The 21,797-nt window shown below is 45.9% G+C and overlaps 1 protein-coding gene across 4 annotated transcripts in view; it reads right to left on the reverse strand.

Moving 5' to 3' along the window:
- Positions 1-18,474, reverse strand: part of LRRC8D (leucine rich repeat containing 8 VRAC subunit D) — a 53,844-nt gene extending 35,370 nt beyond the window's left edge. Inside the window, exons 1-2 of one of the 4 annotated variants that reach the window (XM_055815283.1) lie at positions 18,188-18,473; positions 6,392-6,531 (exon numbers count right to left, since the gene is read on the reverse strand). Coding sequence is in view for 1 of the 4 variants with exons in the window: in XM_005238466.4 (XP_005238523.2) it covers positions 582-603 (22 nt within the window). In the remaining 3 variants the exon portion in view is untranslated. Of the gene's footprint in view, positions 1-581; positions 756-6,391; positions 6,532-17,364; positions 17,938-18,187 lie in introns of those variants that run through there. The other 3 variants (XM_027788133.2, XM_055815284.1, XM_005238466.4) reach the window with 3 other exon arrangements.
- Positions 18,475-21,797: the final 3,323 nt, after the last annotated feature.

The raw sequence follows: 21,797 nt of genomic DNA on the forward strand, positions 1-21,797 counted from the left end.
CATTGAAGATGGACAAACACATCAAAAATCTGAAATGATGCTTAACAAGGTGATGGAGTTCTTGGCAACCTGATTATTTTACCAAGCCTGTTATCCCAGATTGTCCCAGTCTAAATACACATACCAGGACGGCACAATCCAAAGGAGAAACGAACTGATACACTCCCATAACATTACCCATGCTTTTTTGCTCCATGCTGTGTCTTTTGATACCTCCCTGCTCCACCACCACCCACCTCTGCCTTCCCAAACACTCATCCACAGCCTGCAGAGCTTCCCTGCTGCTCCCCATCCTGTTCCCTCACCTGGAAAGGAAATACTGGCATTGCTGTGGATCTCGACTGCAAGTTACCACCAGTCAGGTGTTGTCCAGAACTAGGAAGTACACAGACTTGGGGAAAAAACAGCCATTACTCATCAAACAAAAGGTGGTAAGTTGACATGGGACTGTCTAGCTCTATCACAGCCCATTGCTTCTTGCATCTAAAGAAAATCCCATTCAACACCACTATTTCCACAGCCCTCCTCATTTCCCCCAAGCCACAGGAATGTGCACTGCCCCCAGCCTCCAGCAGCATTACCAAGATCCCAGCCCGGCGTCATGGGAGGCAGCAAGTCACCAGGTGGCAGGATGTGACAAAAAGGCAAGGCGTGCGGGACCGCCAGATCCAGTTGCAAGCTACGGCCAGACCCCAGACCGCAGCTCTGGTGCAGTTGTTGGGTTTTTGGGTGGGGTGGGATGGTTGAGCTTTGCCTCAAAAGCCCAAAACCACCATAGTTCCTCTGCAGAGGAGATTTAAAACAAAACCCTGTGCAGCGTTCTTAACTACTGCAGGACTTCAAAACAACACATGGGAGGGGGACAGGGGCTGTCTGGGGTTTTCCTTTTGTACAGAATTTATTTTCACGGATTCCCCACCCCCAATGTTTCAAACGTCGGTAATGTTATCACTAAGTTCCTTACGTAATTACTTGAACTTGTTTTGCAGACTGCCTGGAAAAAAAACATTTTACTTCAAAAGGCAGCAGATTCAGTTTATGAGCAGAAAAACCACATTTTTTTGCCCAGCTCATGCAGAACGTAAGAGTTGAAGGAATAGGAAAGAGGCTAATGCCTTATTGATCAAATCAATTCCAATTATGCATAGAAAACTTTTCCACAGTTTCCAATAATAAAGTGAGCAAGAGCTATTTCATGAAATGCCAAGTCAGATGAGTGCAAAGTTTGGGAGTTTATTGCTCCCCAACAAAGGCCAGGATTTCATATATCCAGTCACCAGAGGCAGTAGAATGTTATAATTGCAAGCAAGCAATAGCACTTGAAATAATAAATAAAACTAGAGAAATGTATTATTTATTTAAATTTAAAATTTTTCTAAAAGAGGCCCATAAAAAGCTGTGGACAGAGTAACAGCACTAAAGCTAAACCACAACAGCACTAAAATAATTAGGTAAAGAGCTGTTTGCTCATTTTTCCCCTCACAAATCTTCCTTTCTCCTCCCATCTTCACTGTCTGAGGTGCCAGGCAACAATGTCACAGACTTCATATGGTGTGTCCTTTTCAATATCAAGGTTACTAGACAACATGTTAGGCCCATCTACGCAAGAACCACCAGGTTTTGGCAAGGCCAGCTTTCCCCCATCCCAACCCAAGCCCTTCCGTGGTTTCTCCATTGTTGGAAGTGTTTCACCTCCCTGTGAAATGAAATCAGGTGCAGACAAGGATGGGCATACCTTACCCTTTGATGCTGAACCTCACTATGCTGATTTGGTGCTCCAGTATTCACAGCCAGCCTCTTAAGAGAACAAGAGAACAAGCACACTGCAATGGTGCTCCCTTATTCGAGAGAGCATCACCTCCCAAAGACAAGGGATGAAGCTTGGGGGAGCAACCATATGTTGAGAATCTCTTCCCATCTATCCAAAACACGAGAACTGAAAGCAGGTAAACATTTCAAAACAGCATCACGCTGTGTCAAAACACACAGCTAACATTACTGCAGCCTACTGAATCTGGTACACATCCAGTAGGAAACAGAATGAAATACATATGAAAATCCACAACATGACATTACTCCGCTAAAGGTTCCAAGAGAGCACTGCTGCATTTTGACCCTGCTTAGATTTTTCTCTGCTATGGTAAATTCCCTGCCAATCACTGATGAATGCCAGCTTCCCCCTCCCGCCCGCGGCAGCCGGTATCGGTGCCCGTGGCCAGGCTCAGGCTGGCAGGAGATGCTGGCTGCCCACAGCTCTGCTTGCAGACGTCTGCCCAGGGGCACTGCCCTCTGCTATCGGTAACGGGCAAGCCTCCCACTAGGCAAAGAAGGGCGGGAGCAAAAACAGTGGAAAAACCACTGAAGTAGGGCTGTTTTTCAGTTTCTGCATCTAACATTAACAGTGAAAATTCTGCTGGGAGGACAGAAAGAAAAGACAACCTGATGTGGAAGCTGTAATGTTGGGGTGAGGTACGTAGACATCCTTTTCATTGCACAGAAGTCGTCAAAATGACATCTGTATCTACCTACTTTATATATGTATATATTATTTATGTATTTACCTAAAACCTAAGGAAAAATTTACTTTTTCCTTGAGGCAGCTTTGGCAATAACATTGTTGCAAGCAAAAAACAGTTTATCAGTTTCGTGGGGAATTTAAATAAAAGTTAACTTGCCAATTAATAAACTTCTAACTGCTGTTTCTGGCACAGAAACACACCCACAGGGGAAACAGCCCTTGCTCTCCAATCCCCTCGCTGTACCCAGTCCCAGCGGGGCAGCAACGGGGCTGGCCTGTGGTGCTTCCCCCACTGGTCCCAGTCCCTGCAGGGTCCCACTGCTCCCTATGGCACACGGCAGGTCCCTCAGGTGGGCTGGGGAGCTGGACCAGCGCAGGGCAGTGCTGCCCTCCCTGCCAGCCCTTGCTGCCAACACTGTGCCAACCACGGCCGCACCAACACCAACATAACTCACTACGTGCACACCCAGACCTGCGGGGGGCGTACCTCAGTGTTGGGTTAGAAGTCAATCTGTAGGCGAACGTCCAGGAAAGCCTGCCGTTTGCAACACATCTGGGAAGGGCACCCCCTCCCCCAGAGGCTGAAGGATGCTTGGAAACACACAGCACTTCAGGACATCCATCTTTTGTCTGCCCTTTGGTAGCCATTGGTCAAAAATTGATTTTGTTAAAAGACGATTTTATTTTCTTAAGTGAGCTACTCCTGGCCTCATCCTCCACCTCTGCCACAAGCTCACACAGCTCAAACACATAAAATACAAAGGACCATTGGCACAAGCTACACGTGGCACTCACTCCATTAACAGATCAGAACAAGCCGACAGGTTACCTCCCAACATTAAGTCTGGTATTGATACATTTTTGTAATTAACTCACAGAGGGAGCTGATGCATAGCAAGTGAATCTGTCAGACTCACCTGCCTCTGGAGAATGAACGCTGCCTTACACCACACAGAGGAACTACATGCTGAAATGCCGATAAAGCAGGGCACAAGAAATTTAAAGAAAATAATCAAGCAAATCCACCTTCCTTGGGTCCCTTCATTACTTCTAGAAGAAGGTCGGTATTGCTGCTTATTATGTGCATAGAGTAAACAAACAGCTTATATAGACAAGATGTTCTTAAAACAAATCTAAAGCACATCAGTGAAATGTGATCCAAACCAAACCAGCTATGTTTGAGGATATCGCTATTTCCCCTGGTGCTACAGGATTCTGCAGCTGCAGAAATTCCTCTAAGAAAATTCAAAAGACCTGAAAGCTTATGCTCCCACAAAAGAGGTTTCCAGACACAAATATATTTTATATATATACACACACATATGCACTCCATCACAGTAACCAGACCAGAACACTTGCACAGAAAAGCCCCTAGCCACACTTTAACATTTTGCTGATTTAGCTGTATCAGCCAAGATTACTCTCATGCCAGCAAAAACCTTACTGCAGAAGCCCTTCCAGTGGCTGCAAAATTCTTCTGCCTGCACAAACCGCTCCTTTCATAGGACCCAGTTTAAGCAGCACCAGCAGAAAAATTCCTCTCGTAGCTGTAGGGGCACCTCAGGAGGAAGTGGTGAGACCGGGTAACGACAGCATGCACGCGGGAGGGGTGAAGGCAAAGGAGAGGTTGCATCAGTCTAGCTTACGTCTACAGAAAAAGGGAGGAAGCAGTAACTGCCATCACACCAGGTCTGTGCCAGCAGAAACTAAACTGCAAAGTCACAATCCTGCTACAAGAAGTAACAGCAGTAAAATCCTGCACACAGGTCAGACCGACCAATTTATTTTGATAGACGTTGCATTTCATTTTCTGTTTGGATTTTTGTGTCATGTTTTGTGTGTCATGCACAATCTTGAGAAACAGACTGCCTGAAAGCATAAGTGCAAGCCGTTCCATTTATGTCAAGTAGATGCTAATCCTATTTCCCCTCAAGAGGTGACTAAGTGTCAGTTGGGTTAACTGCTTCACTATTGATAAGATACGTATCATCATTTGCTAAAACCTATCTCAACCCCAAACCATCTGTAAAAGCCTCTTAATGAACAAAACCATCCAGGTATTTCCCCATCTAGGAGTAAACAACCTCTCTACTCTTCCTAATGAGCATCCTTATAATGCAGACTCATCCTGACTACATGGAAAGTACTCAAGAATAGAGAAGTGTGACTTAGAAAACAAAAAAAGTTTAAGATAGATTCAGTACAGTTAATACAGACTGCCCTGTTCGTGTTTCTACTCAAATATAAATCTTCTCTGACCTCTTCTTTTCCTTTTTTTTCTTTGTTTTTCTTTTTTTAAATCAGATCTGCTGCAGGTTATCTAGCCTGCCACATCACATCAATGCAGAAACCAGTAAGGCCTGGCTGCAGAATTTAGGTCAGCTTGTCTGGGGAGTATGTAAGGTCTTGCACACAGCCATGAATTTCCTAGTAATGCTTCAATAATCCCTCTTCATCCTGCTATGCAGCTATCTCACTAGTAGCTGTTAGCTTTCCTCTAACTCCCCAACAAAGACTCTCCACAGGAGGGATGTTTGCAGGCAAATGAGCCACTATCTCTTCCTTGGGAAGCAGGAAGCTGGTTGTTGAATCAAATAAATGCTGATCCTTATTTCCCAAGACAAAGAAGTGAAGGATTCCCAATGCATGCTAGAAAAATACTTCCATTTTTCCACCACACAAGAGAAGATAAAATCAGACAGAGCTGGAAATTACCCCTAGAACATTAAGAATAATTTTCTTAACAGTTCATCTAAACAAACCCCCACTGTTCCCACCTGGGTGAATAAATAACATACAAATGTGACAAATGAATTCAGACAGTCTAAGGGACAGATGCTGCTATTTCTGGAGAAAAAGCATCACTCAAGGTGAAAAACATCATGCCTCTTCAAAAAACTCTTCCCTCTAGAAGTGAATTGCAGGCCACTACCATCCCAGCATTATATGAGCATACATATGTAGCAGCCCTGTTCTTAAGGAATCTCTGAAGGTGCATAAAAAAAAAGTAAAGTTGTTTCAAAACATGGTCCTCAGAGCAGAAGCTCCACATAAACTGCGAAGTACAGTTAGGTAAGAAAAAAATAAATTGAATACAATAAACCAAAGCCTTGAACTACTCTGACTGTCTTCATACAACAAGATGAACCTAAGTAAGTCTTCTTAAGTATGACAACCTGAAAGACTTGAACGCAAGAACAAATACCAGTTTCCAGGAACAGTTATGGGAATCCAAGGAAATAAAAACACAACTAGCAAGCTGATAGTTGGTTATGTCTTAAAACCCATCAGACTGCTACCTTTCTGTGCTCTATGGTTGCCACAGAACATTGGGCTCCTCGAAAGCGGGTGCTTATATCTGCCTGTTAGAACAAAGAATGAGGCTGACGGAAGAGTTTAACCTCCAGACACCAAACTGCTCTTCAGCATTCAAATGTGTTAAGAGTATTCCTAGTCCCTTCTTTCCAACTCACATGGAGCCTGGCTACAGGTATTGGCAAACACATACTGAGCTGTACTGCACGTTAGATGTGTAAATCAAAATACCTCTGAAAACATAAAGTTGTATTTGTTTATGTTTACCTCAGATCTGTTACAGAACTCAAGCTTGTGCAACCTGCTCCAGGTGAACCAGCTTTAGCAGGGGGGGTGGACTATATTATCTCCAGAGGTCCTTTCCAACCCCAGCCACTCTGTGATATAACACACACCCATGCCAGGTCCACAGGTTACATGGTTGTCATTACTGGGCCACCACCGTATCACACACGTTTAACAAAATTTTTTAAGGAACAGAACTCTATTTTTATAACTAAGGATCATCCACAACTTCAACTCAGCATCAGACAGCTTTTCCCATTCCTGGCTCAGTACCTGATCAGGCTGTGCTTTTCCTCCTTCCTCCTCTGGCTTCACCTGGGCTGAGCGCTGGTTCCAGGAGGCTCCAGTGACAGGAATACCAAGCCAGGCGCTGACAGTCACTTTCTCATTTTGACAAGCACCACGGACTCTTCCTGCATAAAAACAAACTTCTGTGAATCAAAGTGGCCAAAAATAGTGTTGATGCTAGTGGGGCGTCAAGAGAAACGGCAGTCTGCAACACGGAAGCAGAACGTTAGTCATTCTTTTGCCACCAGCACCTTATCTCTGGGGAAGGCCGAGTGTACCCTTAGATTTGTAATTTCAGAAATACTCTGAGTTGTCCTATTCTTGAAGGGTGGAGATCCCTCAAACTAGCCATTTGCTATTTCCCACATATATTCTTAAATACATCGGCTCATCCAAACTTAACCAATAGCACTGCTATTTCTACACTGCCACTTCTCTACACCACCACAAAAGCCAGACAAGACCCCAATGATGTGGTAGCTGCACACTGTGTATGCTCCATGCAACCGCTTTGATCACACTCGAACTGCTGCATTACAGCAGTATGCCAGGCAAGCAGCCCACTCTGAATCAATGAGCTGCCCGGAAAAAAACACCTCTATTGCTGGCATGAACAAAATGGAGAAGAACCAGGACTCTCCTCCCTCCTCCTTTAGCTCAACAGTTCCACCAGCCAAGATCCCAGCACCGCTACCTTCAACTTAAGTGACGCAGAGGCTCCAGGGCAGAGCAGAGCCTGCAGATGGAAAGCAACAACTCAGCAAAATGAACAGCCAGACTCCAGCAGGTAGTTCATGAGTATTTATTTTAGTTTGCTGCTTATTAAGTATGCCTCGTTATAAATCAAGCATTTTACAGTAATTGCCTCCAATCAACAAACACCAAGAAAGTTGCTACGTAGACTGATGCTGTTTCCTAACTGAAACAAGTCCCCTAGCAACAGGCACAACTCTGCACGACTCTCCGTGTGCAGCAGGCTGGCCACCATTGCCTTGCTGCCCTTTTCATGCCTCTCCTGCCCTGGCTGCACCCCAAGCACCGCTGCTGTGTGCCCAAGCCCTTCCTAGCACCGCCAGCCACCGCACACTGCTGCCAGGCTGCAAACGCCAGCACAGCAGGGCACTCGCTATAAGGCTGGCAAGCCCCAGCCTGGCTGGCAGCAGCACCTCACCAGGAACCAGGGCTGCCCTTCAGTGTGGGGGACACTCCACAGCCAGGGCTCAAAGGCAGGGACAACGAGCTGCATCCCCTGCTTCAGCCATCAGCCCCCAGCCCCTTGCCTCCACACCAGCAGTGGCTGCAGCAGTGAGCTGCTCTGCCAAAAGGTCTGTGCACAGCACCAAGCACAGTGCACTCACTCACCTGAGCTGCTCCCAAACCACCGCAGCAAAATAAAAAATAAAAATAATAATAAAAAAAATATCAATCAAGCACCAGCACCCCACCACCAGCACATACGTCCCTCTTAACTTATTTTCCAAAGCCTTTTCAGGGTTGGCACCCACTGGCACTCAGAAACCCACAGGAACAAGCCCTGTGTCATGCTTTCCACTGAGAGCATTTTAAAGGTCAGCAGGAACCTGCTGTTCCAGGTTTCTTCCTAGCAGTAAAGATCCAGGATAAAGGAGATGGGGAAGGCACTGCCAAATACACAGATAAAATATGCATCTTAAATAATTTCCTCCTTCAAAGGGGTCAGGGTGGTCAAGTGGTCTTGGGAGAACTAAATCCCTTTTTGCAGCATACATCACCAGAACTGGAGTTTTCAGAGACTGTTGGTTTTTAAACACGCAGAGGGAAAAAAAAAAAATCTCTGACTAGATACTTTACAAAGGTCTATTGCAAGCAGGTTTCAGAACAGACCTTTGGATCATACTTTGAGCTCTGACTGAATGTGCTCTCACAGCCACAGGGCCATTCACCTTGGCTGTTTCTGCAACCTTTTTTCACAAGGTCAGAGACCCACATAAGAACGGCCTAAGCAAAGCTTGCCATGCCCTCCAACCCCTTCTCAGCAGCCACGCCAAAGGCAACGAACAGTTTTTGAAAACAGAAGGCAAAGGCAGCACCCATCTCCAAAGTAGGAGGGCTGCATTTTTTGAAAATGCATCAGTGCTTAAGGAAAAGCACCACCACCACACTTGGGAAGGCATGGAAGAACAGGACAGCTTGTCTTCAACGAGTTGTATCACAATCTGAAAGACTGCTGACATCCATCACCACCACCCTCCCCTTACCAGAACAGACTGAGCATGAGTTGGATCATACCTGGAGGAGAGGTGGAAGGAACAAATGACAAAGCACACTCATAAGACTTTGGTTAAAAAAACAACCAAAACAAAATACAAAACCCAACAAACCTAACAACTACCTAAGGCAGAAATTCTCATATAAATCATATCAGCGCATAAGTACATGCTTGGGCAGAGCCAAGACCAGTGAAGGAATCTTCCCCACAGTTATTGCCACAGAAATCCTCCTGGATGTTATTCCAAATCTCATTTGAAAAATTCTCACTTTATGCTTCCTCCTTCAACTCCCTCTCCCATTTTGAAGTGACAACATCAATTTATTAAAACAAAGCAATGTCTTACTTACAGAAACATCTGCTCTGATACAAGAATACGCACCCATTGTTACAGAGTCAGTATGTGGAACAGTGGGTATGAAGGTTAGACATGCACCACTTCTCTTATAACCTAGTTCCCCTCTGGCACTCATTCCCTTTAATCCTCTCTTTTTTCTTCCAGGTCCTTTCAGCATAGGGAAAGACTTACACCCCATTTACACCAGGGTATTGGCATCACCCAGTGCCAATTTTACCTGAATCACAGCCAGGCACTTGGCACTTCAGGCATAACACGTGCAACCTCCAAATGCCACGTCCTATATACTGTAGACCTACATGTGGCAGCCTTCATTTGTACAGTCACTTGATCAAACATCTTTTCCACTACGGAAAACACCACTTCTGTTGCACTTAACAGAGGTTGCATTTAACAGAAACAAATGTTCCTAACAGAGTGAAAAAATCAGATGATGCACTTATAGAGCAAATTATTATGAATTCTGTAAAGAAAGAGGAGGGAAATGACAGTATTTTGGGGAAGTAGAGAACCTGGGGGAAAAACCTTCAGCTAATAAAATAAGTGAAGCAGTTCCAGACATTAGAGGTTTAATTTCAGCACAACTGAGTAATTTGGGTTCTAAACGTATCTCCAAGTACCCAGCCAACAGCAGACATTTGACAATCACTTTGAAGTGCCATCTTCCTCCCTTGCTGCTGCATAAGAAAAACAACAAACCACCACACAGCAAAAAAGTCATGCCATCAAAAGAAAAAAGAAACACCAAAACCAGCACAGAAACCTACTGTAAAAGTATTGTCCAAAGCAGCATGTAACCTAACCAGATAAATACCAGATTTTGTTGCTATCTCCGAGTGAGGTTTTGCAACCTGCTTAAGCTGCTTTATAGCCACCCTGCTGCTAAACACTCCAACTCTCTCCCCTGGTGTGTGCCTGGGGGAAGCATCCTGCCTGACCAAGGTAGAGGCAGGTGGGCAGGACCTCCACTTTCAAAAGTAGTGCAAGCTCAGATTTGCTCCAGCTGGTCTTGAAACCACACTCCCTTTGGAAAGCACCTTAGGCATTGCTCCTACACCATGGGCGCCTACAGGATCCCACTGCTGCTCCCTGCAGAGTTCATTGTCCATACTGGGGCCTTGCTGCAGCTTTCCACATGTCACTCAACACCCCTTTTATTTCAGGGGCCCCCTGTGATTCTTTCTTTCTCTTCGTGGCCACCTCCTCTTGCCCTCTCCATGAGCCAGGGGCTGCATGCAATCTTCTCCCTGCTTTCTGTCTTCTGTTGCAGAAGGCAGGAATATAACCAAGACATTAACGAATCAAACCTTGCTGGGCAAGCAGGCAAAATCCCCCAGCGCTACAGGTAATCCACTGTCTGATCTGCAGGCAACAAGAGAGGGGGCTGCTGGTGGTAGCTCTGGTATTACGCTCTTTAGCAAACAGCAAGCCAGGTCCAAGATCTTACCAGTTCAGGCAGCAAGCGGGTAAATGACCAGACACTGAAGATGAGGTGACAAATCAGCAGCAATCAGAGCACGGAGGGCTGCCATCCTCTCTTCATTCACAAAAGGAACAGCAGAGGAGGAGCACCGCGTGCCCCTCACACTGACCAGCTGCACACTGGTTGTGACCGGGTGCTCTGGGCCACTGTGCACGTGGACAGACCACGATTTTACAACACAAATCAGACAGGTGCAAAACTATTCGACCAAAACCAGGCCTGCACCAATGCAACAAGTAAGTTTATAGGTGCTCATTAAATTTACTGTAATTAATACAGATCCCTGCGTGGACATGCGTATTCCTCTGCAACATGCTTTCAAGCTGATTGCAAACTGGGAGAACCTTGCCATTCCGCTGTGAGCATGAAAATCTTGTTTCTGGAGATGAGACTCCCTCCATCAAACTAACAAGTTTCATACACTTTCCACATGCAGAGCACATACAACTTCGAGTTTTAAGATTTTATTTTATACACATTCACACTTATCTCAATGGTTTTGTTAACTCCTTTTCTTTGCCACAGTGTCACTATTTTCTTTTGTATTTTCGCATGCCTCTCGTTTTTATTTTCTGGCTTTCCTACCTGCTTTACTACTTTTGTTCTCCTGTAACTCTGGCCCCAGCAGTTTCTTTCTTTAAAATCTGTTTTGATTAGACTGATTGATGCTAACAAGGACACTCTTAAATTCACCTTTCAATCTAGGTACATCCTAAATCAAATTACAGTAAAAATAAACAAAGCGTAACCACAAATTTTAACCACTGGAAATAAGAGTCTTGTCCAAACCACTGCGTTTTTCATTTTCCTGATTTATTATTAGTACAATTCTGTCTCATTCTTGGTCCACTCTTTTTTTCCAAGAACCACTCTTCTCCCATCGTTCTCCTGTTAGACACTTTCCTACCCGCGTTCCATGGGGGCACTAGCACTGACCAAGGTCACAATTCCTGCTGCACCAACAAGCATTTGTGTATCTGCATTCCTCCACTTCCTCATTTCAAGAGTCAACAGATTTTTTGTCAGAAGGACAGAAAAGGAGAGGACCCAAACTATCAAGCACAGTCTTCCCCTTCTGCCTGCTAACAATGCTAAGGAGGTAAAACAGTGAAGAAATTTAGTATGGGTTATAAACCAGCAAATGTTACTTTAAAAAAACTCAAGTGCATAAAAAGTTTCATTCCTCTTTTGTCAGTTCCTCCTCTAAGCTAGGTAGTTTAGGCTTTATTTCTTAATTTAATTAGACAGAAAGCAAGTACATTAAAGTTTCTGGATGGCAGCCATTGAGAGGAACCCTGCATATAGGCTTCTCAGTTTGTATTTTTAAACACCAGTCAGATTAAGCGTGAAGTCTGGTTCCTCCGTGCATTTTTGATGAAGGCAATTGCTAATGCATGTGGAAAGCATTTGTGACCATAGCAGTACTTGAAAACAAAGCAAGCTAGTTCACTACCTTGCACACTTCTCACTCAAATTTTAATACAGAGACTATCAGACCAAAATAATTCCTATCCTCCCTTTCCACAATCTGTACACAAACCACTATGTGCAAATATGCAAGATGGACTTTTTTTTTTAATCATTCACTGACATTTGCATTGGTTTAGTGGACAAATTTATATTGAACAATCCAAATGACATCAGCTTAACAATGTGTTCCTCTGTGCAGGACTGCAAAGGCGACAAAATGTCTATTACATAATACTTCTGTCTAAAATATTAATATTCGCAGAAGCAGCTTTTCAACCGAAAGGCTATTTTCAATGATTAGCAAATTAGCGTTGTATAAGCTTGGGGTTTTTTAATCACTGCATTTAAGACTGATAAACTATAGTTTTTGCTCACAAAATAAAACAAAATCAACTTTGCGTGTGCACATATCAAGCTAGATGAAAGATCTCCCTGCGTTTACCAGCTTTTCTTTTGACCTTAAGGTACTGCAAAATTACAGAACTGCCTCCATCTCTAGCACACACAGCTTCAGCACGCCTGCACTAGGGTTATTCCAGGCGTGGGTGTTCTTTGTACAAGTTCTCACACCAGCTGAAAGTACCTAACAATGGCTGAAGAACAGATAGCTATTCAGACATCATATTCATACACACATCCTATGCACTTGTTTTCTCCTTAAAACTATAATCCCAAGTTGGAAGATCACTGCAGCAAGAAAAGTGCTTCAAACAAAGTCCACCCAAAAAAAAAAAAAGCAATGCTGCTTTTAGCGGGCATGTTGGTATCTGTGGCATTGGCCACACTTAAAAACACTAGAGGTGCAGCAGCCTTGGCTTCTGTAGAACCCAAGGGCGATCAAGAACACCTTTTTTAGAGAAACTTATCCCAGTGCTGACTTGTAAAGAATGAAGTCCAAGGAGGGAGTGGGGGGGTAGCGGGAAACCACCACCCTGTATCTTGGCTGTGGCTCTGCAGCCATTAGGTTGCACGGGGGCGGGTAGCAGCCTGCCTCGCTGCTTCACTGCGAGGGCTATAAAGAGCCTTTGTGTCTGATTTTTTCCTTTCTGTGTGTATATCTTTACATAATGGATCTAGGGAAGGGGTCCATCTGGAGCATCGCAGGTCTCCAGCAGATGCTTCAGGACATTTGTTGTAGGTCTCCATTTATGGTTGGACTTGATGATCTTAAAGGCCTTTTCCAACCAATATGATTCTATGATTCCATTTACCAGCTCCATGCAAGTACTGCAGATAAGACATCCTGCAATAGACACCTGTATTTAGGTGGCCCCACCTATGGTCTCAATATACAGGGGAAAACATCAGGAGATGTGACTCAAGACAGAAAAATCCTGAGCAAGTGAATAGAAAGGGATTTTAAAACTCCAGTTTTTGGAATAGTGCCATTTTTTCACATTTAAATGCACAGCAAACAGTTTGAAGAGATGTTTGATAGGAAAAGGTAGCAACAGCAGCAGTCATGCCTACCCCTTGGGTCTGAGAAATCTTCCATTGATGGCATTTTCCTAGTCTTCAAAGGAGAGCTTCATAAGACAGAACACCTGAGATGCCTAACTTTTAATTAAAAGACCACATACAGAGAAGATTCTTTTTTTAACACTAACAAGGAGCAAGGCAGATCACAAAAATCAGAGCATTTCTTTTTCTATTTAGATATATATATATTTTGCATACATAATACAAAATGCAGGACCACTGTGAATAAGGTAATGGCTACCCTCACCCACTGCTGGCTGCCACATGCTTTCAACCTGGTTGGTTTTACTGCTGCTTCATCAGTTACCTTCACCAAGAAAAGGGTCTCTGAAAGAAAAAAAAAAATTAAGGAACAAATAACTTTCCTCCTCCCCTAAGAGTAGCTGTATGTTACATCATGATTGTTTCTGAAGTCTGGAATATCACAACTACTTCAGTCTTAGAATAAATCACTTCTGAGGAAAAAGCTCAAGTGGAAAGAAGGAAAATTACAGGTAGCAACAGTTTTGAGACTACACAAACAACTGTGTTTTCATATCCTGATTTATACTTGCAGAAGAGGAAGAAGAAAAGGGAAGGTATTTCTTTGAGCTTCTCTTCCTATCTCATTTCCTGAAGGGAGACAGGAACCAGTTCTGGCAAGACTGGAAGAATAAAGCTGAGCAGGATATAGAAATAAGTGAAAAGAGCTTCAATTCTTTTAATTAAAAAGAAATTTGTGGCAAGAGAAAGGCTGAAGCAGTGTCAGTTAAAATTAATGATGTGGAAATGAGTATTACTGATGGTATTAGAAAATGCCAACTTGACTTGTGACGCACTTTCCCTTTTAACATGCCAAAACTCAAGATGATTCTCAAGAAGTTAAACACTAGAAATACTGGCTTTGTTCTTCCCTAAATTTTTTTTGGAATCTCTGAGGGGAAAAATTGTTTGGCAAGCAATCAATACCTATTCTTTGTTATATGGTTAAAAGAAAATTGCACTCAATTTGCTTAGACCAAAAGATCTTGAGCCAAACCCATCCCCAACACAAGCAAGTCAGACTGAAAACACATAGCTCAAAGTGTTCTCAAGGCAAGAGGTACAGAGTAGCTTTGAAACACTAATTACAATCAGTTTTACAAATATAACGCTGGTACCTGCTAGAAAACTGCATTTGACAAACATCCTTCTCTGTATTTCAGCCCTTGTCTAGCAAATACTTACAAGCGTAGGCCCACAGAACCTCAGTATCACAGCCAAGAATAAACTTTCAAGTTCAAGCACTTTTACCATGACCCCAGAGAGCCTCATGCATGCATGCGTTGTCCTCATGAGCCTATACATGTGTGGAAAATTAGTCATGTGCACAAGTCTTTGCATGGTGAAGTCCACAGACTTTTCACTGCTTGTTATAAAAAGATGTTTAAAATGTCAGTTATGCAAAAGCACAGACAAGCCTTTATCTAAATGTAAGGTTTCTGGGGAAAATTATTGCCATTTTCCTTAATACATCAATAGCTTTTTTTTCTACGATATAATCTTCCCACCACAAGAGACAATAAATGAATAAATAAAACAGAAAGAAAAGAGAGAAAAAAAACAAGAGGAGAATTGTGTAGTCTTGTTTCAGTGCTAAGCAAGAAATGGGGACATTTAAACAGCAGAAACTGAAATAGCACGTTTGGTTCGTTCCACTTTATATGTTAACATTTGGGTATAACATAAATACTGCTAGTTGTGTTTTATAAATATTTAGGGATCTACAACAATTATGAATTAACTGGAAGATACGGATTGTTTTTTTGAAAAGAAATGAAAAACCTTCAGAGTTCATTATTTGGTAAAATACTAACACCGGAACTCCCTTTTGTTTACATCTAGTTGACAAGCTAGTTCACTGCATTCCCCCATGACACCATTTGTGACTCAAGCTACTTCTCAGTAAAGCTGCCCCACACCGATTAAATGCTTTAAGCCTCACGACTAATTCATCCTCAGTGATCACAGCGTCCATGTCACGGCATCAAAACTCCCCTCTGGCTCTTAGAGGTGGAGAAGAAAGCAAAGGAGACCCTGGGCTGAGGACTGAGTCAGTGCTCTGCCCGCCAGATGTCCCAAGCCAACCCACTGGTATGCAGCAAAAGGAGGAACCGACACAGTGGCCAGTGGCATCGAGAACACAAGGAGGAAAAGAAACTCAGCCAGTGGTACAGGACCCCCAGTTCAAAATCCACTTACTCCCACTGACTGGCTTCAACAGATTTTGAATGGGACCTCAATACACAAAAGGAACAGGAAGACTTGGAGAAATTAGAAGAACTAACTTCAAGGCAGGAAATTTCAGTACAGTTACTTCTTATAAAACTGCACCAAGCCACAACACACATGGTCACAAGTGCTTTTGACCACAGGGACATACATAACCTTTTCTTCACTAGCCTTTATTTTATAACCCTCCTGTCACTGGCAGGACCTATTGCAGCCATATCACCCACAACATTCGCTTTTTTCTCACTCTCCAGGCACACGCAATCAAGAAAGCTGTCCACACACAACATACAGTTGTGACATCTCCATACCACCACCTACCTACGGCTACAGAAGAGAAAGGGGCTCGTCTGAGGCAACAGGAATACTGGGCTATAGAACCAGAATACAAGAACTGTATTTTACATGTGCAGTTATGTGTTAGCACAACATACACTAGTTAATCTTTCCACAGCAAGCACCTAAATGCTTTCGCTCTCTTCGCATCATTATTGTACTGGTTTGTTCCTATTAATAATTACCTTCCCATGACGGCTGCACGCAGACTTTCCCCGTTGTTGGTGCTGCTGCTTTACAATGCCTCCTCCAGGTCTGAACACACTGGACAGACTACTGTCCCCTCAAAGGTGTCAGGACTGGAGCAGATGTCTATTGCGCACACCTGGATCTTACAAAATAAATTACTGCTTAATGCTGCTCCCTTCCCCCTGTTACCTCATATAGCCTTTGTAAACTTTGGATCTTTATCAAAGTCATCTTGACTGCAAATAACAGTATCTATATTTAAATATTCCCTGCTTATTATGTGCAAAACAGATACAGCAGACATAACAGACTAGTGTTTTCCACGTCGAGCAAGACACAGGCAAAGCAACAAATGAGTTTATTATAAAGGCAATGCTTGCTCAGAAACACGGAAGAAAATGGTGTACAGCACAAAAAAACATAGCCAGAGTAGCATATTCCTAGGTCAGGACCTTATAAATCAGTTTCAGCTAACAATAAAAGGTTTATAGGGGATTTGTAAATCACAAAGAATGAGTAGGATCCTGACCTCTGAGCAAGCCTTGGTGAATTAATTTAAGATGGCAATCAAGAGCAAATAACGTAACACTAACCTTCTATACCACCAATCCTTACCCTAAGTTTGAAGAAAAGGGGTTTCCTCTGCCACCAGGAAGACTGAGGAGGAAGAAAGGGGGAAAAAAATTTAAAAAAAAGCACAGAGAAAGGAATTTAGCCACCCCATCTGGGATGAGAGTGCTTTTTTAATAGCTCAGAGCTGCGGGATCAAAATCTCAGTGCTGTTCCTGCAAATTTCTCACATCCTAAAGCCCGCTCTTCCAAACAAGAGGGCATAGCCATTCTCCACCTTCAGTTTTAGAGGAGAAAAGATGATCCTTCCCTACCATGGCTGACAGACATAATGCTGAAAAAAATCAAAATACTTCTCTAGGCTATTAGAAAAAAAGCTGTAACTGACAATGCTTATGAGTAGCAGGTACCCCAAAGCTAGTACCGGAGATGTTTTGCTCTCTGCACCAGCAGCTAAACCAAGTAAAACATCACTTTCAGCACCACCATTACAGGAAGTACTGCTGAGACTTATTCCACCAAACAACAGGGTGGTTACCACTACCGTCCTCCATTTTCAAGTCTGAGTAACCTACCTCATGGCTCTTACACACTGGGAGCATCCAGAGAAGAAACTGCCACGGGCTGCTGGCGTGCTGGAAACCCACAGCCTGCATCCCCCCGACCGCAGACCAGCTTCCCTGAAGGATGCTGGGCAAGTCACAAGCTTTCTGTGCCTGAATTGGTGTTTGTTTAACAGCAGTGGCGGCACTTGTAACGGGGACGGGGCGGGGGGGAACGGAGGTTGAAAGACAGAGGAGCTGCCGTGCCAGGCTCGGGGATCCTCAAGGAGCAGGAGTCGATATGGCCACGTACTGGGGAGCTGGGAGGATACGTGCCTCGGGAAGCCAGGGGCGATCCTCCGGCAGGGGCTGGCGTTGCCCCCGGGATGGGTTCTATTGACAGGTTTAGGCCCCTTGAACCCGCGCGTTGCAGCCCCCGGCACGGTTGGCCCCACACAAAGGGCACCCGGCTGGCGCCACCCGCCCGGAGCTCGCACCGCCGGCCCCGGGACGGGGCTCGCTTTTCTCCGCCGCGTTCCCACCGGCACGCCGTGCTCCCAGCCCCGCCGCCCGGCACGGCCCGGCACGGGGCACGGCGGCACGGCCCGCGGGGTGCGCGCCCCGAGGCGAAAGCACGGCGGGGGGTCCCGGCGGCGGCGCCCAGGCTCGGAGGCGCCCCGGGCACACCGGCGCCGGCAGCCAGCGAGCGAACCGACCCAGGCCGGTTTGAAGGCGGAAAAAAAAAAACCAGTAGGCGAGGGCCACGGAGGGCGCGGGGAGAGCGCGGGGAGAGGCGGGGGGGGCCGGGGCCGGTGTCGATGCCGCCCCCTCCCCGCCGGCCCCGCGCGCGGCTCACCTCAGGGACGGCCCCGCGGGCTGAGGGACCCCGAAAGCCGCCCGGCCGCGCCACGCCGGGCCGGGCCGTGCCGTGCCGCGGGGACGCAGACCTTCTCCGGGGCGGTCACTCTCGCGGCGCTGCCATGCGGGCGGCGGCGGGCTCGGAGGGGAGGGGGAGGCCGGGCCGGGCGGGCTCGGCTCCTAGCAGCGCCCTGCAGCGCGCTCTCCGTATGCGGCGCGCACCCGCATGGCTCGGCGCACGGACAGCACCGGCTGCCGGCGAGGGCCGGCCCCCGCGGCCCGGCGGCGGCCAATGGCTCCCGCGGCGCCGCGCATGTGAGGGCCGGGCCGGGCCGGCCCCGCCCGCTCGCCCCCCGCGCAGCCGCCGCGCTCAGGTGCCTGCGGGCCGCCGCGCCCCGCTGGCCGCTGCCTGGACCGGGGCTCGGCCCGGTACCGCGGGGCACGGCGGCCTGCGCGGCCCGAGCGAAGCCCCGCGCGGGGGTTGCCTGGGGCATCGGGCCGTGTCTGCAGGGCGCAGCCGACGCTGCAGGGCGCGCTCAGGCTAGCAAAGCCATCGATGGCCGCTTCTCCTGGTGCAGGTGAACGAAGTGTGGTGCGTGAGGTAAACAAAACAGCGACACGTTCCAGTGATGCGTTCTAACGATATAAAGTGTTGGGAGGAAAAGTCAGTTCTGTTGCGTGTGCCCGAGCCGCTGGGGGGAGCGGGCAGCTCCAGGCGGCTGCAGCGGCGGCCGGGGGGGAGCGCACGGAGCCATCCCGCCGCCGCCGCCCCGCAGGCGGGGGAAGGGGCCGAACTGAACCCCGTCCTCACTCCAAAATCCACGGGAAACTTGTTTTTTCTCCTGTAACTGAAAGGGCACCAATATCCTGAAGCCTTGGTTGAACGCTGACCGGACGAGTGACCAGATCTGGGTTGTGTGTGCGGGGTTAACTAGCACTGAGTAACCTGTTACTTCTGAAACTATATTGAACTTCATCAAGAATGGAATTAAAAAAAAAATACTGGCTCGTCTTCTTCCCAGTTTGCTTCATTCCCATGGTTTCTAGGAACTGGAGGAGATGGGAAATGATCCTTAGGTGCTTGTTCAAAACAGCTTTATGGCTCTTTAAAGACTGAGAATCTCCCCTCTGTATTTGCAGATGCATTTTTAATCAGACTCTCTGGTCTAAATGACTGTAAGATGTATCTAAGGTTACAAACAAAAGCACTTCTTAGCAGCAATTTAGCTTCTGAGACCAGAGAAAATCAGGCCAGCTTGTCCTGCTCTCAGCTGTTCAGCACTATTTTCATAACAAGAGTTTTCATCTGGTGGAGAATTTTAGCAGAGTTCAGATTTAGTCTGATGAGCTGTCAATTATTTTAAGCTTTGATTTTTAGTACCTTCATCTGGCCTTTTAGCTATTTTCTTCCCTGAGATCATCAGCACTCGTGTTATTTTTGGCCAGCTTTTTAGACCTCACTGTTTCCTCAATAAGGTGAATTTATTCTCTATTTATGTATTTCTGCTCTGACCCGGTGGCCAAGTCACGCAGGGTGTATAACACTGGGGCTCCACAGTGATGTAGGGTTAATAGAGATAAAAGCAGTCCAATCTGGTTAACATCAAGGCGAGTGAAAACAGATAATAACAAGAGCTGCTGGCTGGGAAACCCTGACTCGCAGGCAGCTGGCAGAGAAATTCAAGCGGAAGAAAAAGGATTTTTTCAAATGCCAGAGCTGGTCAGAGCTAGCTGAATCCACATTCACTTGGCAATCAAGACACCTTGCCAAGCCGAGGCACACCAGCAAAACAAATGAATAGTTCAGGGGACCTGAGGCAGAAGACACCTGGAACTGGGTAGATCCAGATCCAATTAGAGTCGCTTTCTGACAGGGCAAACACAAGTGTGAAGGACTTACCTCCTACAGAACGTATGCTGGGCTGCTTGCTTTGTTGTTTTTGTTTCCCCTTGTCGTGATATGTATTTAAACGTAACTCTTTTATTTATTTATTTATTTTAAACTCTTTACATTCCTTTCTTTCAAGCTTCCCTAGCAGAGACCTCTCCCACTGTCTCAGGTTTGGTCTTCTCTGGGCTCAAGCCTAAGTGCTTTTGGGCAGCTCTTTCTAGATTGCTGTTTCTGGCTCTGGCTGCCTAGGACATGCTGAGGTGGGATAGAAGAGAGAGGAGGAGGGTTAAAAACCTGAAAGAGCTCAGTTTCAGGCAAACATATGTCCCAGATGTTCTGCTATCCTCCTATAGTCTATAGGGTTATTTTAGCAGAAGTACAAGTCAGCCAGCTCCATGTGATAAAAGAGATGCCAGAAAAACAGAGTCAACAAAGGAAAAATGGCTTCTTTCCACTTGCACAGTTTTGACGTTGGCCCTTTACAATTAAAATAAACTAATATTGTTATTTTGATCTATGGCTCAGAGGACTGAATTAGTGATTACATTAACAAGCAATTGCAATGCAGCCATATGCCTCGCAGGATAAATTGGTGCTGTTTGTTTTTACAGCTGTGGTTTAGTTTAAATTTTTCAAATTCCCTAACCCTGACTAGCCAAAAGGTGTCAGATTTTTCCACCTTAGCATTATTCCCATTCTCGTATCATTAAAACACTTCAGAAAATATCAGTTTCAATAGAGTTATGGTTTTGCCCAGGTTGAAAAGCTGACAATTTACTCTGAGATAGTTTCCAGTTCTTTCTTGCTCTCAACGAACCATCCTGTGCATCTCAGATATGCCTGCTTGACATTGTCCAGCAGGTGTCCAAGCTCAGTCCAAGGGAGCCAGGTGCAGGAGGGACAGCAGCAGAAGGTGAACATAAGGAAGAGATGGTGCCAAAAATAGCGAGTGCCAGCGGTTCCTCAGAAACTGCAAGGAAAATCCATACTGCAAAATGCTTCAGTCCTGGCTTTGAGTGGTCTGACAAATTTTTCTCCCAAGCAAATTTAAGATGAGGGGGAATATTCCAAGGTAGATGAGGTAGTTACTTGGGAAGGAGTGCAGATGGCAACATAGAAGAGAGATATGGGCAGGGAAATGGCTTTCCCCTCTCCAGAAACACGGTGGTTAGGCTTCATGGAATGGGCAAAGCTTGAAGGAGAAGACTCCAGTTTAAATAAGGAGGAGGATGCATATGAGTCACTTGGATACTGGCCACCTTGTCCCAAGAAAAAGTGTTTCTAAGTGCTGAACAGTTCATCCCATGGTCCTCATCCAGGACACATGGGCAGGAAGATGGGGTTGGGGATGCACTCACGCTTACCAGTCCCAATCCTGCCACTTGCAACCCACTCACCCCTTAGTGCCATCTCTGTGCCTCACAGCCTCCCGCAGTGGCAGGCTGACTTTCCAGGCAAAATTAGGCAATGTGTTGGCAGCTGGTTTGTTGCCCTGCAGTCAGATGATGTTGGCAAGGGCCTGCTTTCCTTGTGCCTGCAGCTGGCTGCGGAGAGGCTCTTGCATGGAGAGCCAGCCCAGGGGGTGGGGCGGGCTCCACTCCGCCAGAGAAGAGAGAGAAACCTGTCACCCCAGGGCTGTGCTTCTGCACTGCAAGGCTGCTGCAGCTCATGGTACACCGTGACCAGGACACAATGTCAAAGCTTTCAGAAAGTCTTA

This window comes from Falco peregrinus, chromosome 10, assembly GCF_023634155.1.
Source record: "Falco peregrinus isolate bFalPer1 chromosome 10, bFalPer1.pri, whole genome shotgun sequence".
In the NCBI taxonomy this organism is placed as follows: Eukaryota; Metazoa; Chordata; class Aves; order Falconiformes; family Falconidae; genus Falco; species Falco peregrinus.